General features: G+C 42.0%; 1 protein-coding gene across 14 annotated transcripts in view; it reads left to right on the forward strand.

Annotated features, from left to right (window-relative positions):
- TANC1 (tetratricopeptide repeat, ankyrin repeat and coiled-coil containing 1) overlaps nt 1-18,135 on the forward strand; it is a 197,688-nt gene that overhangs the window by 15,342 nt on the left and 164,211 nt on the right. The window contains exon 1 of one of the 14 annotated variants that reach the window (XM_065560597.1): nt 3,700-14,948. The exons of the other annotated variants lie outside the window; for them this stretch is intronic. Coding sequence (XP_065416669.1) covers nt 14,923-14,948 — 26 coding nt within the window. The 5' untranslated portion in view covers nt 3,700-14,922. Of the gene's footprint in view, nt 1-3,699; nt 14,949-18,135 lie in introns of those variants that run through there. 14 annotated transcript variants of the gene reach the window in all.

The raw sequence follows: 18,135 nt of genomic DNA on the forward strand, positions 1-18,135 counted from the left end.
TTTTAACATTTTTAAATCTAGAGTCTCATAATTTCTCTTTTGCTCTGTTTATTTTTGCTTTACTGGGTTGTTATATGTATCTTCCTAGATCTGTAGGTGGAAAATGGATTCTACATTTCTTTAGAAGTCTCTGTGGCCTCTGTGGTTTATCATGTACAGATGGGTTCTGTTGCACTAAACCACTTTGGAAAGTGTTAAAAATAGGGTGGGGGAGAAAGAGTTGAAAGCAAGACTGTCTAGAATACTCATCTGGCAGAGTTACCAAGGTGCTGTAGCAGAATTCTCAGGATGCTGTCACAGATTCCAAGGGCAGAAGGGACTATTGTTATAATCTAGTTGGACCTCTTGTATAACACAGACTATAGAACTCCCCCAAAATATTTCCTAGAGCATTCCTTTTAGAAAAAACATCCAATCTTGATTTAAAAGCTGCCCATGATGTACAATCCATTATGACACCTGATAAATTGTTTCAATGGTTACTTACAGTCACTATGAAAAATTTACGCCTTATTTACAGTTTTAATTTGTGTAGCTTCAATTTCCAGCCATTGGGTTGTGTTATACCTTTCTCAGATTGAAGAGCCCATCATATTTAATCAAATATTTAATTGTTCCCCATGTAGATACTTATAAACTGTAATCAAGTCTTGCCTTAACCTCTTTACGTTAAATAGATGGAGCTCTTTGAGTCTGTCACCATAAGACATGTTTTATAATCCTTTAGTCATTCTCTTGGCTCTTCTCTGAACCCTCTCCAGTTTATCAGATCCTTCTTGAATTGTGGGCACCAGAGCTGGACACAGTATTCCAGCAGCAGTCGTACTAGAGTTAAATACAGAGGTAAAATAACCTCTCTACTCCTATTTAGGATTCCTCTGTTTATGCATCCAAGGATTGCATACAGTCTTCTGGCCACAGCGTTACACTAGGAGCTCACGTTAAGGTGATTATCCACTATGACCCCCAAATCTTTTTCAGTCATGGCTTTCCATGCTAGAGTCTTGATTATTTTGGTCAAATTGTCATCTCAGAATGTGCAGAAGCCTGTCTTTTATGTAATTATAGTATGAGTTTGGCCAGTGTGAGCTTGCATTAAGAGGAATAAAAGACTTAGCAGTTTAAAAGAGAAATTGTTAACAGCCTAATTTTCAAATGTGTATCTTAATCAGGTGTCCAGACTCCATATTTTGACACCTAGATATGTAAATTATACTTTGTCTCATAGATCTTGAAAGCATTTTAAAAAAGAAATTAAGTAACTTTAGCCAGATAGATAAGGCTTCAGGCAAATAACAAGGGTAAATAATTTTGTCTGGGCTGTTTAACACAGGGGTTCTCAACCTTTTTCTTTCTGAGCCCCCCCCCATCCCAACATGCTATAAAAACTCCAGGGCCCAGCCAGGGAGGGTGGAGTGGGACTCAGGGCTTCTGCCCAGTGGGTCACCAGGGCTCGGCGCTTCTGCTCTGCGTACGGTTACTGTGTTTCAGGTTCCCCAAAAGAGGACACTGTCAGAGGGGAAAGGGGAGCTGGGAAAGGAGGAGTTGGAGGGGGGTTCCCGTAATCCCTCCAGCAGCCCCTCCTCCCCTACCCCCTGCACTCCCTCATGGCTTTAGCCCCCTGCACTCACTCCACCCACCCCTGAGGCATTTGGTGCAGCCTGTCTCTTCCTGCAGGTAGCTCCTCCCTGGGAAACAGCTGCGCAGCCCGTCCTTGTCCTCTCCTTCCCACCAGGCCTGCAGCATGGGGATCAGCCCCCCCCACTGCGAAGTGTAGCCCCAAGCCAGGGCCACTTCTAGCATGATAAAAAAAGAGCAAATGAACACGTGTCCCTGCAATATCAAAGCAAACTGTATACTTACCAGAGGTTCCTTCCCCTGCATCAGGCTCGCCCATGCTGGTCTGGAGGGACTGGCTCGACTGCTCTGTGTATATATAGAGTCAAAATAGGTCCTGGCTCGCTGTTCCACATACTCCTCTCTACCGTTTCCTTGTACAACAGCCCCTCCTCACAGTTCACTCCAGGGGCCTGTGACTCCAGCTCCCCCAGAGTATCCACAGGGCTCTTGGTGGTGGTGGAGGTGTCTCTGCCAAGGATGGCATGCAGCTCTTAGTAAAAGCAGCATGTCTGTGACTCTCCACCAGAGCAACTGTTAGCCTCCCTTGCCTTCTGGTACGCGTGCCCCAGGTTCTTCGCTTTCACACAGCACTGCTGTGGGTCCCTCTTGTAGCCCCTCTCCCCCGAGCAATCTGCTCAAAGAGCAATAGAAACATAAATATCTATCAAAGCTGTGCCTTCACAGCCTCTTCTCCCCACAGACTCAGGAGATACACAACCTCCTGTGTACTCCAGGCAGGAGTGTGTCTGCAGCATGGAGCCAGCATGGTCAGCTGGGCAGTTGCAAGGTGAGCGCTCCATGGTGAGCAAACAGAAAATGGAATTTCAAAAATTAATGGGGCTTTAAAAGGGGAGGGGCATGTACCTGTACCTGGCCGCCAGGCAGCGGAGTACAGAGCGGTCATGGTGGGGTAGTATGGGACACCTCCTGGAGGCCACTAAAGTGGACATAAGTAATGCAGTGTCTATGCTGACACTTGTGGAGGTGGAGTTATTACAGTAGCTCCTCACTTAAATTCGTCCTGCTTAACGTTGTTTCATTGTTACGTTGCTGATCAATTAGGGAACATACTCATTTAAAGTTGTGCAATGCTACACTCTTACGTTGTTTTGCTGCCTGCTTTCTCCACAGCTGGCAGCCTCCCTACGCGCGTGCCCCCCCCCCAGCGCCTCCCACCCGCTGACAGACCCCGCGGATCAGCGCCTTCCCCCTCCTCCCCCCGCCTCCTGCCCACGGCAGTCAGCTGGCTTGTGGCATTTTGGAGGGAGGGGGGAGGAGTGAGGACTCGGTGCGCAGGCTCCCCCTGCCTCCCGAACACTGCAAGCCAGCTGATTGCCCCGGGCAGGAGGCAGGGGGGAGGGAGGAGGAGCCTGCGCCAACTCCTTGCTCCTCCCCCTCCCTCCTGCCTCCTAAACGCTGCAAGCCAGCTGATTGCCCTGGGCAGGAGGGAGGGGGGGAAGAGCAAGGACTCGGCGCACAGGCTCCCTCTCCCTCCCCTGCATCCCAGATGCAGCAATCAGCTGGCTTCCGGCGTTTAAAAGGGAGGGGAGGGAGTGGGGAGGAGCTAGGACGCCGCGTGCGAAGTAAAGGGAGAGAAGGTGGTGGGTCGAGAAGAGGTGGGTCAAGGGTGGGGGTTTGGGGTAAGGGGTGAAGTGGGCAGGCTGAGGGTTAAGCCCCCCGCCCCTGGTGCTTGCAGAGTAGGGGAAGCTGCCCTGGAACCTAACCCCCCTATTTACATTAATTCTTATGGGGAAATTGGATTCACTTAACATCGTTTCACTTAAAGTCACATTTTTCAGGAACTACAACGTTAAGTGAGGAGTTACTGTAAGTCAGTATAGCGGGCGAATTACAACATTTAATGGAGAGTCCTGTGGCACCTTTAAGACTAACAGAAGTATTGGAGCATAAGCTTTCGTGAGTGAATACCCACTTGGTCAGACGCATGTGTCCTTGCATGCGTCTGACGAAGTGGGTATTCACTCACGAAAGCTTATGCTCCAATACTTCTGTTAGTCTTAAAGGTGCCGCATGACTCTCTGTTGCTTTTTACAGATCCAGACTAACACGGCTACCCCTCTGATACTTAACATTTTAATGTGGATGCTTAGAGGGTTAGGTCGATGTAAGCTGCCTTGTGTTGACTTAACTCCATAGCAATCAGAAGCTGAGAGGATGGGGCCAGCCCATGCAGCTCCAAAACTGTGATAGCCTCCAAGAGCTGTAGAGAGCAGCCCTGATGTCAAGACTTGTGGGAGATGCTGCTAGTGGAAAGGAAATTATCAATAAGAATTTTTCTGTTCCTTCTCTTGTCCCCTCATTTCCCAATCTGACCAGGTGTTAAACTCCTTTGTGTGTCCTACAGCAGGTCGTCCTCACTCCTTTTCTACTTCCTGTGAAGATCCAGCAGCCTCTGGTTCACCATTAATGACCCTCTCAGATGATGCCTTCCCTCCCTTTGTATTTGAGGACGTTGGAAAGCAATAAGACTGTTTTTGTGTTCCTCAGAGAAAGTTTCTCCCTTTACTTTCTGCATCATTGCAAAGCAGAAATACAACTTCTATCTCACTTTTCTTTCCATTCCATTTCATTCTTACATTTCACCATTTGCAGCCTGCTCCTCCTTCTCAACAAGAAAATGGCAAGTGATCTCTCTCTCTCTCTCACCCAGTATTGTAACTTTTATATGGCAGACTGACACAGTTTCCAGATCTGGAAAGGGCTTTTGGTGGGAGCGTAGCGGAGAAGCGGAACAGTACTGAAATGGTTTTAATGTGATTTTAGGTTAGAGTAGGCTGATGTGAACTTGCTGAAGATCCCAGACTGGAAAAGAGAATAGCTCCATCCATCTATGCCATGGAAATTTTTTTGTCAATGGATGAGCAGATTAATGACTGGAGGGGACTAATGAGCTACAGGGATGAGAGGAGGAGTTAGCCTTGTCCAGAAACCTGGCTGACTGGAGTTTCTGTTGAATGAAAAATTCCCCTGCATCATTCCATAAGAGAGGATCAAAATTTGAACCTACAGAAATGAGCTAGTGGCTTCATGTAACAGCATAGAACCATCATAAGTGGCTTGCAACCCCTCATCCCTACTCCGCAGTGTGAAATCAGGGTCCATAGTTGGGGCACTGCCAAGAGATCTATCTAATAATAGTATAGACATGTTCTCAGAATATTACTACACTGGGAGTTATACTACTTGACCTTCCAGTTAGAGCATCTTAATTCCTCTCATTTTTCTCCTGGCACTGAGGTTCCATTCAATGGATGTCATGCTCAGCCATCTTATTCGAAATGTCTTCATACAACTTGGTATTTCAATTCTTGCTCCCTAAACTGTGGATCCTGGAAGCATCACACCAAAGATCCACCAGTGCTGGTGATGCTGCCTCTGGTCAGCTGTTAGCACATTGAGATTATATCTTATTGAAGGCTATCGAAACCCCCCCCAGAGTTGCTGTTATTTAATGCTGCGTGCAAAAGGAGGGGGGAAATTCTGAGCAGGCCTTTCTGCAGTGATAGGTGACTTCTAGTTAGGAAACAAAATAGGAAGATGGCAAGAAAAGAGCATGGGGTCCTTCTGTTTTATGTGACTAGCAGCCCTTTTTCTTTGGATGAAGACTAGCACTACAGGTCTGCCCTATATCCCATTCACGTGAACCAACATGTTACTATACTGCTCCCTCTGCTACACACAAGTGATGGGTTTTTGTATGTTGATAGAAAGAACAGGAATACTTGTGGCACCTTAGAGACTAACGAATTTATTTGAGCATAAGCTTTCGTGGGCTACAGCCTACTTCATCGGATGCATAGAATGGAACACACAGAAAGAAGATATTTATACATACAGAGAACATGAAAAGGAGGGAGTAGCCATACTAACTGTAAGAGGCCAGTCAATTGAGATGAACTATCATCAGCAGGCGAGAGAAAAAAACCTTTTGAAGTGATAATCGAGAGACCCATAGAAGATGTGAGGATTTTTTAACATATTTGAACATGAGGAAATAGATTCAGTTAGTGTAATGACCCAACCATTCCCAGTCTCTGTTCAAACCTAAGTTAATTGTATCTAATTTGCATATTAATTCAAGTTCAGCAGTCTCTCTTTGGAGTCTGTTTTTGAAGTTTTTTTTGTTGCAAAATTGCCACGTTCACGTCTGTCACTGAATGGTTAGAGAGATTGAAGTGTTCTCCCACTGGTTTTTGAATGTTATGATTCCTGATGTCAGAATTGTGTCCATTTATTCTTTTGCGTAGAGACTGTCCGGTTTGGCCAATGTATATGGCAGAGGGGCATTGCTGGCACATGATGGCATATATTACATTGGTAGATGTGCAGGTGAATGAGCCCTGATGGCGTGGTTGATGTAATTAGGTCCTATGATGGTGTCACTTGAATAGATATGTGGACAGAGTTAGCATCGGGCTTTGTTGCAAGGATAGGTTCCTGGGTTAGTGTTTATGTTGTATGGTGTGTGGTTGCTGGTGAGTATTTGCTTCAGGTTGGGGGGCTGGCTGTATGTTGATAGGGGTTGAGCAGAGGATGGGACTGAGAGTGCCTGAGAAATTGTGGACATTGATGACAAGGAGATATTCATCATGCTCATGGTGGCAATCCATGTGGACACACACCAAAGTGGGTAGTCAGCAATAGGGTAAAATAGCAGCAAAGTAGAAAACTGGGTTACTGGTAGATAAAAGAAATATATAAAATCTGGGAAACCAAATCTAAAACCAGGCTGGTGGCAAAAGTACTGTTGCAGTGCTTTCTTCTAGCTAACATGAGAGTGAGAGGCAGGTTTTTCTCAGGATTCCTCATCTTTTCCCCCTCATTGTATTTTAATACCGTATCAGGGTCTAATTCTGCTTCTCAGTAGCTGTAGTGGTATATTGGAAGCCTCTGTCTTTCTAAGTCTGAAGTCAGAAATCTGCTATTGAATTGAGGCATAGCTTTCATGTGTCAGTGAAGTGTTGGGAAGGTGGCATAGCTCATAGGCGAGGTTAATGCAGTTAAGTTGTTGAGTGAACAAAAACACAGAATTTCAGCATGGGATGTAATTTTAGTGTCTGTGTAAGTATCAGTCTTAGTATCTGATTTTGAGAAACATCTGCAAAATGTAAATATTTGACTGTACAAATGTGTTTATTTGTAGTTTCTTAAGAGGTCATTTTTTCTTAGTTACTAATACCCATTTTACAGCATGGTTTGTTTTGGTTTTGGCAGAATGCAGCCTGTCATTCAGTTATAGAAGTGTATTAGATGTTTCTGATTTTTAGTGTGTGAAGCTTTTTTTTCCCCCTGCATGTCTGTAGCAGTTTTTGTTCATTAAATGATCAATAAAGGCTACAGCTCATCAGATCATGTGGTGCATTTTTTTTAAATGAAAATGAGATTGACAGCTCTAGAAACAGGTCCTTTGTTTATCTATCATATATCAAAAGATTATGGCAACTTGACGTCTAATCAATTTCAAAAAGTGAATTTCGGGTACTACAACTACCCCTGGCTGCCTTGGCCAGTTATGGATTTTTTTTAATTTTAAAAAGTTTTTCTCTTCCCTCTTGCTGTGTGAAAGACATATCGAAGTAGGGGAAACTCACTTGAAGCTGGGGAACTGACTACACATAAGGAATGAAATGCGGGTCCTGTTGAAGTCAGTTGGAGTTGTCACTGACTTCAGTGAGGCTAGGATTTTGCCCAAATGCTTTGGAGTTCTATGGCTGTGCCTCATTATCTTATGTGACATTTTAAAGCTTTACTGAAATGTTACAAAGCTTTGATATTTCTTATGACCGTATAGTACTTAAAGTAGTTCTGTTACTTGCTCGCTTCTGCTGGTATTTTTAGACTTGGGAAATCTCTCAAACTGTTGAAATGAAGGGAGTGAGAGCGGGAGAGTCTTCTGATGTCAAACTTTCCATTGCTTCTGTATGAGTTCTGGCTATAGTTTTTCTATTTAAACAAAAACAGTATAAAAATGTAGTGGGCCAGCCACACTAGTATAGAAGACTTACAAAAGTTGTATGATCGTTTGATCATTGCTTGAAAACATATTTTTATCTAATCCAATGCTGCTTATTTGGGTACTGGGCATGGGGGGAAAATAGGGACGTCCCTTTTAAAATATAGGACAGATGGGGTGCCCCTGAACCTTCAATTCTAAAGATATTTGATTGTGTTAAGTGCTCTGTTGCCACCAATAGCAAGACTAAGAGGGATATTCAGCATATGCCTTCTTTCCAAAGTAAAATCAATTATTTACAAATTGCTTTTAATGATTTAGGAATGGAGAGGAGTTTAAAGTGGTAGAGCTTGAGAAGCTATCTAAATTCAGGAGGAAGCATAGTACTTTTGTGAGGGGGGGATTTGCTAGTCGGTGAAATAGAATATTTGTGAGAAATTGGGCATGTAGTAAAGCCATTAATTATGGAGCCATGATAGTGACTCCATAGGTGAGATTGTAGCTTTCTGTTATAAATCAATGTGATTTTATTTATTTATTTATTTTTGGATTCCCATCAACAACCTCAAAAAGAAAAAGCTGCTGCCTTTCTCTTGAAATTTCTCATACATGTTCTTTAGGGTAAATCTACACTGCACCTGGGATTGTGCAAGATGATCAGATGTTTGTGAAGGAGCTAGTAACAGGAGTAGCATATGGACTCCTTGTCCCAATACTTACAGAATATTAAATGAAAATTCAGATACAAAGTACATATAAAAATATTGCTTATGTCAGAATCTTATACTTGCGTACTCGTAGAAAGATGATGAATAAGTGGTATAAGGTAATGGAAGGCACAGAGTTAAGTTACAGTGGCATCTGGAGTGGGGAAGGTAGGTGCAGAGAGAGAGTTATTTTTCTGAAGTTAGCTTATATATTTTTTGTGATCAAACATCTAAAGGCCTCTATCTAACTTTGTAAACTTTGGTAGGATATCTGATTTTTAAGAATACTTAGTGAGTGTGTAAATCATAAGGGAAAATGAACATTGTGTGTGAAGGTAGTATGTGCCATTACTTCCATTTGATAAAAATACTATAGGACTGAATTACTTGGATGCATACAAAGGTAATCAAAACTTTGATATGTGAAAATGTTTAATAATTACACAAATTTAAGGCATGTTAACTAGTAGTAGAGTATATGGTGCAGTAATCACAGGAAAGTCTATTAATATAAAAAGAAAGTTAGGAGACAGTGGGTTACTAAAGGAGATGAGTGGGCTGTAGTGACTGAATAATATTTTTAAGAGCTTGAATGATTGCTTTGCTTCGATATTCACCAGGGAAGCTGCATGTTGTTAGATCAAAAATGGAGGGGAGGGCCAACAAATACAATTATACAAAGGAAACTAAAACTCCAAATTTGGTTATTGTAATTCAGACTAGCTAATTTAAATTTAGCTTGGAGAGAATATGATTTTAAAGCTACAGTCGTAAGAGTAGCAAAGTACAGACCAATTCAGGGAGAGGAGAGAGAAATTTTTTGTGCAATGCATATAATTTTTTCTGTTCCATATTAGTTTTTAGTGCATTTATATAGAGTGTTAAAGTAATTTGTATTAAACTGGCTTGAGGGAAGGGGCGAATACACAGATTGGGCTCATATCTTTTTTGGTAAAGGATGATATGACTAAAGTATAGCATGGAAGGCATATTAAAGTAGGACAAAGTTCTGGCTGTTTAAATGTTTTAACAATAGCCAGTTCTGAAAGACTTGGATTGAAAGTGACGGGGGAGGGGAAAAGGGGCATAGTGTACAAGTATGTAGACTGAATTTTTTTACTGAAATAATCCATTTGCTAAAGGCATCAATGGAAGCAAGTAGCTTGATGAAGAAATGTCCAGTATAGCCTTTTTACTGAAGAATAGTTATTTTGTTGGATTAAAGTGGTAACAGCTGCTGGTCTCCTGGGCTAAACGTAGTCTTTGATAAATTGCATTGTCTTGGGCTGTCTCTTAAATGTTCTTGTATTTGTATTTTAACACTATTGTAAACCCTATGGAAATAAAGAAATTTAGGGTGTGGAGTAGGAAGCATTGCCTCAGGCCTGGTCTACACTGGAAACTCTTTGTAGTATAGCAGTGTCAGTTGGGAGCGTGGCATTTTTGTTTTTTGCTACATTCTGTACTGATAAAAATTGTAATGTAGATGCAATTATAATGGCATAAAAGTGCTTTTGCAGTTATAGCTTATTTCTCTAGGGGAACTAGTATAAGTTATACCAGCAAACCCTTTTTAGTGTAAGAGCTACCTTAAGGTGAGAGCAGGGGATGGAGTCAGGAGACTGAGATTATGTCTACACTGCATTTAAATACCTGTGACTGATCCATATCTACTGACTTGGGCTCAAGTTACTGGTTTGTAAAATTGTGGTGTAGATGTTCGGGTTTGGGCTCGTGGGGGTCCTAGAGCTTGGACTCCAGCTGGAGCCGGACCCTCGTGAGGTTCCAGAGCTTGGATTCCAGCCAGACCCCAAACAACTACAATACAGTTTTACAGCCCTATAGCTCGAGCACCATGAGCCTAAGTCAGCTGACATGGGCCAGCTATGTATGTTTAAATGCAGTGTAGACAGTGGCGTTGGAACAATTTTTATAGTGGGGTGCTGAAAGTTATTGAACAAAACTCTAAATTGTGTATATGATGGAAACCACTTCAAGCCAAGAGATACTGCCACACCCCAAGTTCCAGCACCTTTGAGTATATACATATCTCAAGGATTTTCCCACCTCTGTTGCTGGCTTTGTGTGAACTGGGCGAGTGGGGGCTGTCACTAAACATCTCTGTTTCTATTACCTTTCTGTAAAGTGGAAATAACACCTTCCCTACTCAGAGCTTAGATGTAAATCACAAACCAATTAATGCTAGGTTTCATATATCTAGTGCTCTTCATCTTCTTTGAAATGTTGTTGCCTACCTTTGTGCTAATATTTTTGTGAGAAGAACCTGCCATGATTGAATGGGTAAGAGAACTAATCAGGAGTGGATATTAGTCTGGCATTTCAGCCTTCAGCCACAGCATGTAATACAATTTTAACTATTTAACAAGGGTCGGGAGGCTATGATCAGCCACAGGGTTTTCAGAGGGAAACCCGTGGCTGCTGGTTTCCCAGAAAGCAACTGGGAAAGAGAGAATAGTATCTGTGTGAGGTAAGTTCTGAAGCAAGCTCAGGAAGTGTGCTGCCCTCTGATTGGCTGGCATTTTTACAGGTCTGTTAAAAACTTGGGGGCATACCAAGCCAGTTGAGGGAAAGACTGTCCGAGAGAGAGAGTGATATGAGTTCCTGGACTGCAGGCCTGATTTATGTTGCCAGACTACCGTTAAAGAGAAGTGGAACCTCATTGCTAAAGGTGACATTTACCAGGAAGCTGGCCAAAAGAAGCCTTGGCTCTTAAGACCCACATTTATATCTGGAAATAGTTGTTTTCTGTTTATGTGACCTTTGTGCAACAATATATTACTTCTGCAAATAAAACGGCTTACCTGAAGGACTCTGTCAAACCAAGACTCTCAAACTTCTTTGGGTGGGGAAGGAGGGGAGAGACATTCTGAAGATTATTTTATGTGGACACTGCAATACTTGTGGCACAAGGAGGGATTCATAGAGAGATGCTGAGTATCTCAATTGGGAAAACAATAGGTGTCATTCTTAGTGATTGTTTCTATAAGTGGATGCAAAATTTTAGAATTGATGTTTTACATGAAAGGAGGTGATGAGGTGTGTGTGTGTGTGGAGACTAGAGAATATGCAAAATATAAATCTATGCATTCAGCTGATTGTCTGTAAACTAACTCTAGTGTTCTGTGACAACAGCGAGAGAAATTATACCAACTGGATTAAAGATGCCGTTTCAGATTTTGTTAGGACTAGAGCATAATTTCTAGTACTTAAAACTTAAGTTTTTAAGCTCTTTATGTAAAAGAATGATATGCAGGTTAATACTTTATCATTCACCAAATACAACCAAACCATTTTCAATTAATGTTTGTTATGATTCATGTTTTTTGTTAGTTTTTAATGAAAGGGGGAAATTTTGACCATGTGTGGCTGGTTAGAGGTGGGTGACTGTATGTTTTGGGTAATCCATTGTTAACACCTGAATGTAAATCTTTGGATTAAGTGTTACTTCATCTTAAAATCTGTGTCCTTGTTGATTTTTCAACACTCGTGAAAATGGTTATTATTCATTTTATATAATACTGTAACTTTGCATGGTGCTTTATAGCAGTGATTCTCAAATTTTTGTACTGGTGACCCCTTTCACACAGCATGTCTCTCAGTGTGACCCCACTTATAAATTAAAAACACTTTTTATATATTTAACTCCATTATAAATGCTGGATGCAAAGTAGGGTTTGGGGTGGAGGCTAACAGCTTGCGACCCCCCCCCCCACATAACCTCACAACCCCGTGAGGGATCCCGACCCTCAGTTTGAGAACCCCTGCTTTATAGAATGAAAATAGACATTGTCCTGGCCTTGAAGATCTCTCATTCTAAATTAACAGACAAAAGAAAGAAGATGAAGGGACATATGAATCTTTAGCGCATCTGGTATGTAAATACCTTGCGACGCCGGCTACAACAGGGCCATGCAAACGCCTATTCTTACTTCAGGTGACATTGTAAAAAAGAACCGGGCAGCATTATCTCCTGCAAATGTAAACAAACTTGTTTGAGCGATTGGCTGAACAAGAAGTAGGACTGATTGAACTTGTAGGCTCTAAAGTTTTACATTGTTTTGTTTTTGAGTTCAGTTATATAACAAAAAAAATCTACATTTGTAAGTTGCACTTTCATGATAAAGAGATCACACTACAGTACTTGTATGAGGTGAATTGAAAAATACTATTTCTTTTGTTATTTTTACAGTGCAAATATTTGTAATAAAAAATGTGAGCACAATACATTTTGTATTGTTTCTACATTTTTAAATATATTGATTTCAATTATGAAAAACATCCAAAATATTTAATAAATTTCAATTTATATTCTACTGTTTAACAATGCGATTAAAACTGCGAATAAATCATGAGTCATTTTTTTGAGTTAATTATATGAATTAACTGCGATTAATCGACAGCCGGTCTCAATGGGTAATGATCAATGGCTCGATGTCTAGTTGGCAGCCGGTATCAAGAGGAGTGCCCTTGGGTTCAGTCCTGGGGCTGGTTTTGTTCAACATCTTTATTAATGATCTGGATGATGGGATAGATTACACCGTCAGCAAGTTCGCGGATGATACTAAGCTGGGGAGAGAGGTAGATACGCTGGAGGGTAGGGATAGGGTCCAGAGTCACCTAGACAAAAGAAATCTTATGAGGTTCAACAAGGACAAGTGCAGAGCCTGCATTTAGGATGGAAGAATCCGATGCACTGCTACAGGCTGGGGACCGACTGACTAAGCAGCAGTTCTGCAGAAGAGGACCTGGGGATTACAGTGGATGAGAAGCTGGATATGAGTCAGCTGTGTGCCCTTGTTGCCCAGAAGATTAATGGCACATTGGGCTGCATTAGTCAGAGCATTGCAGCAGATTGAGGGAAGTGATCGTTTCCCTCTATTTGGCACTGGTGAGGCCACATCTGGAGTACTGCGTCCAGTTTTGGGCCCCCCACTACAGAAAGGATGTGGACAAATTGGAGAGAGTCCAGTGGAGGGCAACGAAAATGATCAGGGGCTGGGGCACATGACTTACGAGGAGAGGCTGAGGGAACTGGGCTTGTTTAGTCTGCGGAAGAGAAGAGTGAGAGGGGGTTTAATAGCAGTCTTCAACTACCTGAAGGGGAATTCCAAAGAGGATGGTGCTCGGCCGTTCTCAGTGATGTCAGATGACAGAACAAGAAGCAATGGTCTCAAGTTGCAGTGGGGGCGGTCTAGGTTGGGTATTAGGAAACTATTTCACTAGGAGGGTGGTGAAGCACTGGAATGAGTTACCTAGGGAGGTGGTGGAATCTCCATCCTTAGAGGTTTTTAAGGCCTGGCTTGACAAAACCCTGGCTGGGATGATTTAGTTGGTGTTGGTCCTGCTTTGAGCAGGGGTTTGGACTAGATGACCTCCTGAGGTCTCTTCCAACCCTAATTTTCTATGATACTATGATTATCACTTGTCATTTTAGTGGGGAGAGGAAGGGAAATGGACAGTATTGCCAAGTCGCTGTATAGTCTTGAATTATGCAAAGTTTTGCTGATTTAATTCCACATTGCCCCTCACCTCCATCTTCTCGAGGAAGTGGAGCATATTCTTATCTCTGTCCTAGACATGTCGGATGTAAAGGTTTAGAATTTGTTTTGTATTGATAGCTCAGGATTATATAATAACTTCAGATTCCAGCTAAGTATCGAGCTTCTGCATTCATGGCAATAGAAATTGTACACCTGCAGACTCCTGAAGTAAAAAGTGAATTAAACAGAGTATGCAACTCTTTCTGTTCTTTCACAGTGCCACCAGCTTGGTTTTGTCATTCACAATATTGCTGTCAGATTTAATAAAACTATATTTTGTGATTAGGTAATGCAGGTTTTCTACAATAGTTTTTTCTTCCAGCCAAGTTATTTAAAACAATTCTGTGAAAACCAAAAAGGTTCACTGTTTTGTTTTTATTTTAAAAGATTGTGAAATAGGCATTTTATTCTTGTTGCTATAGCTTATGAGGCGATCCTATAGTTTGTAGGCAAAAATGCTCTATACCTTTTTTTCGTTGGAATATGATACTGACACTTAAATACGTGGCATAGTATTTGGAGTCTTAAAAAAATTAAAAATGGGGGATGGGTGGCATGTACATTTCACTAGAGTACAAATAGTTGCTGTAGTGTTTCTATTCTAGTCTGTCCCTAAGGTATTTTCCCCTGCCAATGGGACACAGAGATTCTTTTCTCTCCCCAAGCCCTTAGTTATTTTGTATCTCCATTAAGAATCAGACCCAAAGAGAGACTGCTTGGAAACAAGAAACAATTTACTTCACATTTGAACCAAAATAAGAGCCTGGCTCAGCATCAGCTATGAGGATTGGTCAGTTTTATCCATGTAAAATACATTCAAAGGGCTTTTCTTGTCTTTTCAGTATGTGTGCAGCACATTGTCCCTTCTACCAGTAATGAATATGAATAGATTTGGGGGGGGGAAAGGTGCCTTTTTGAATCAGAGAAAAATCTCTTAGATTCTAATACCCCTTCTCTTTCAAAGCATCCTCTCCACTTGTCTAGTCTTCCAAGGAGTCGACTGATAAAAGAAGGAAGACAATGACTTCTGACATTTGCAAGGTTAGAAAAGAAGTAGGAAATGCCATCCCACTCTACTTTTGAGAGGTGAGAAAAGCATTCGGGGCTGCTACCTATGCATTAAGCAGCAAAAAAGAAGATATGCACACTTCCTATTTCATCCATGTCATTGTTTAATTAAACATTGAGTGCAGGATATCTTTGAAATGTTAGTAAAGATCTTCTAACTTACTGTTTATCACCTCTTACTGTAGTAGCTATAGGCCCTATGATTGGGGACTTCAGTATAACTATCTTTTAGTAAGGGCTGTTCTACACTGGGGGGGGGGGTGATCGATCTAATATACGCAACTTCAGCTACGCTATTTGCGTAGCTGAAGTCGAAGTATCTTAGTTCGACTTACCTGGTCATCCTCACGGCGGCAAGTCGACTGCTGCGGCTCCCCCGTCGACTCCGCTTACTCTTCCTGCTGAGGTGGAGTACGGGCGTTGATTCGGGGATCGATTTATCGCATCTAGATGAGATGCGATAAATCGATCCCCGATAGGTTACTACCTGCTGATCCAGCGGGTAGTGTAGAGGTGGCCTAAGAGGCAGCCCCTGCCTGTCCCCAGAAGCTTACCGTCTACATAGACAAGACCTACAAAAGGCAGTTTTGTTAACCCCATTCTATTGAGGCACAGAAAGAGTAAGTGATTTGCCTAATATCATACAAGCAGTCTGTGGCAGAGCTGGGAATTTAACCTGGATATCCTGAGTCCCAATTGAGTGCCAATGCACAAGGTGATCCTTTCTGTCTTTTGTTTTGTTTTAGAAGTTAGCACCAGAGGACTTTTTTTAAATTGAAATTGTTCCTTTCTTTGCTGCTTTATGGTTTGTGAAGCAAGCCTGGCAGTTTGTCTGTCTGTCTGTGTGGTGGTTTATTCATTTGATTGTTTTTTCTTGGCTCGTCGTTTATCATGGAAATATCAGGTCTGGTTTTACTTGAAAACCTCTTGTTATATGTTCCATTCTATATGCATCCGAAGAAGTGGGCTGTAGTCCACGAAAGCTTATGCTCTAATAAATTTGTTAGTCTCTAAGGTGCCACAAGTACTCCTGTTCTTCTTTTTGCGGATACAGACTAACACGGCTGCTACTCTGAAACTTGTTTGTTGTGAGTTCTAACATTTTAATTGAGGGATTGGGAGTGCTGAATCTTGAACAAAGATATCCTGTATCCAAACTGTTGTTTAGTATGAAGGTAAAACTGTTGCTAACAAAAGCAAACAAGAGTTTGAAACTAAAAATCCTTTCCCCTTCCAATTGTTCAACTTTCATTCTTGACTTGCAGTATGATTGAAATCACTGGTTCTCTAGTCTTTATTTGGGGATGTCTATTGTAGGGAACACTTTTTGATATATTACTTATTCAGCCTCACCATGCTTAGTAATGTTGTGAACCTTATGTAGCTAGGATGCTGGCTATTACAAGCATTCTCTGACATAGTAGTTAAAATAGCTGCAGCAGCTGGTGACCTGTCCATACAAGGGCTACCAAAATCGCTGACACAGCTGGAGCAGAAAGCATTGGCAATGATGGGGAAACTTTTGAAAAATTTGTTAGTGGAAACATTCCTGAAGCGTCTTCTAAAACTGACAGTACCTGAATTTCTAATGTTTAGAAATAAGTAGAAAAATAATCTTTTGAAAGTAGTCATTCAGGTCTACTATGTAAAGAAGCAAAAAAGGACAAAAATCCACATTTTGTATTTGTAGATCACCCTTGAACAGACTTCTATCATGTCACTACTGAGTCAGGATTCAGAATAGGCTCCTTCAGTCTGAACTCTGAACAAAGCCAGGAAAAGTCTAAAAGTCCACCCTGCAATTCAGAAACTAATAATTTTAAGCAGTGGGCACGACCAGATTAATGCTTTCCCCAACCTTAATCCTTTATCAAAACTACTAGCTATCAAATAGATACTTTGTTGTTGAGTCTCTGTCCCCAGTGTAAATGCTGTCATTTCTGAACTGCTTTGGGGCTACTGGTTTGGAGAAGGGTTTGGACTGGAATTTGTGTGCTTAAATACATGTTACTTCTGTGCTGTCCGTAAAAGCTGAGTAAAGCAAAGGATGTCAGCACAATTTCCAGTGCTCTTATGAGTTCTGTTTTTATTGCTTTCTTCAGTGCCCAATTTTCTCCTCATTTGTAAGCCTATTCTTAGTGGCCAGCTGTTCGGTCAAGTGTGTCTCACTAAGCTGCTGGCTCTCTGCTTTATTGTAGGTCTTGCCAGACCATGTATCAGGGTGGAATCAAGTTTGAGCTTTAAATTCCTACTGTTTTTCCACAAATGGGAAATTATATTTCACTTCATTGTATCCTAGATATCACGCCCTTCTGCTTTGAACCAAGATGCATTTCTTGGATGTTGAACAATAAAGACTTGGCTACCTATATTAAATGCTGGGCCCACATTTTCATAAGTGACTAATGATTTTGGATGCCCAAATGGAGATGCTTTAAAGGACCCTGATTTTTAAGAAACTGGTGAATCCCTATCTTCTGAAAATCAGGCCTCGTGAACATGCCTCCGCTTAGGCGCACAAAATCACTAGTCACTTTTTAAAACTTGGATTTAGGACTTCAGGAACTTGGGGCATGGCTACACTTGCAGATATAGAGCGCTTTGAGTTAAACCAGCCTTCGTAGAGTGTAGTAGGGAAAGCGTTGCAATCTGTCCACATTAGCAGCTCTTGCAACAGTCACAGAGAGCAGTGCATTGTGGTAGCTATCCCAGCATGCAAGTGGCTGCAATGTGCTTTTCAAATGAGGGGGGTGGGGTGGAGTGGAGTGTGACAGGGAGCGTGTTGTGTGTATGTGGGGGGAGAGAGAGTGGGTTTTTGGGGGGCTGAGAGCATGTCAGCATGCTGTCTTGTAAGTTCAGACAGCAAAACAGACCGCCTACCTCTTCCCCCCTCCCCCCCCCCAGCATTCCACAGTAATGGTTGCTTTGTCTTGGAATAAGCATGCTGGCTGTCAGAAACAGAGCTTTCAAAGGGCATATCGGCATGCCTGCAGTGATTCCAAAACAATGACAAGAGTGACCACTTGACTTAAGGGGATTATGGGACGTTTCTGGAGGCTGATCAGAGCGCAGTAATGCAACACCTCGTTCACACTGACACCCAGGCGTTTCAGCCAATGCGCACCAAGTGTTAATCTTCTCGCCGAGGTGGAGTTCCAGGAGTGCTGTAGCCGTGGAGTCAGAGCGCCCTACGTGCCTTGCCAGT

The sequence above is a fragment of the Chrysemys picta genome, chromosome 11 (genome assembly GCF_011386835.1).
Source record: "Chrysemys picta bellii isolate R12L10 chromosome 11, ASM1138683v2, whole genome shotgun sequence".
Taxonomy (NCBI): Eukaryota; Metazoa; Chordata; order Testudines; family Emydidae; genus Chrysemys; species Chrysemys picta.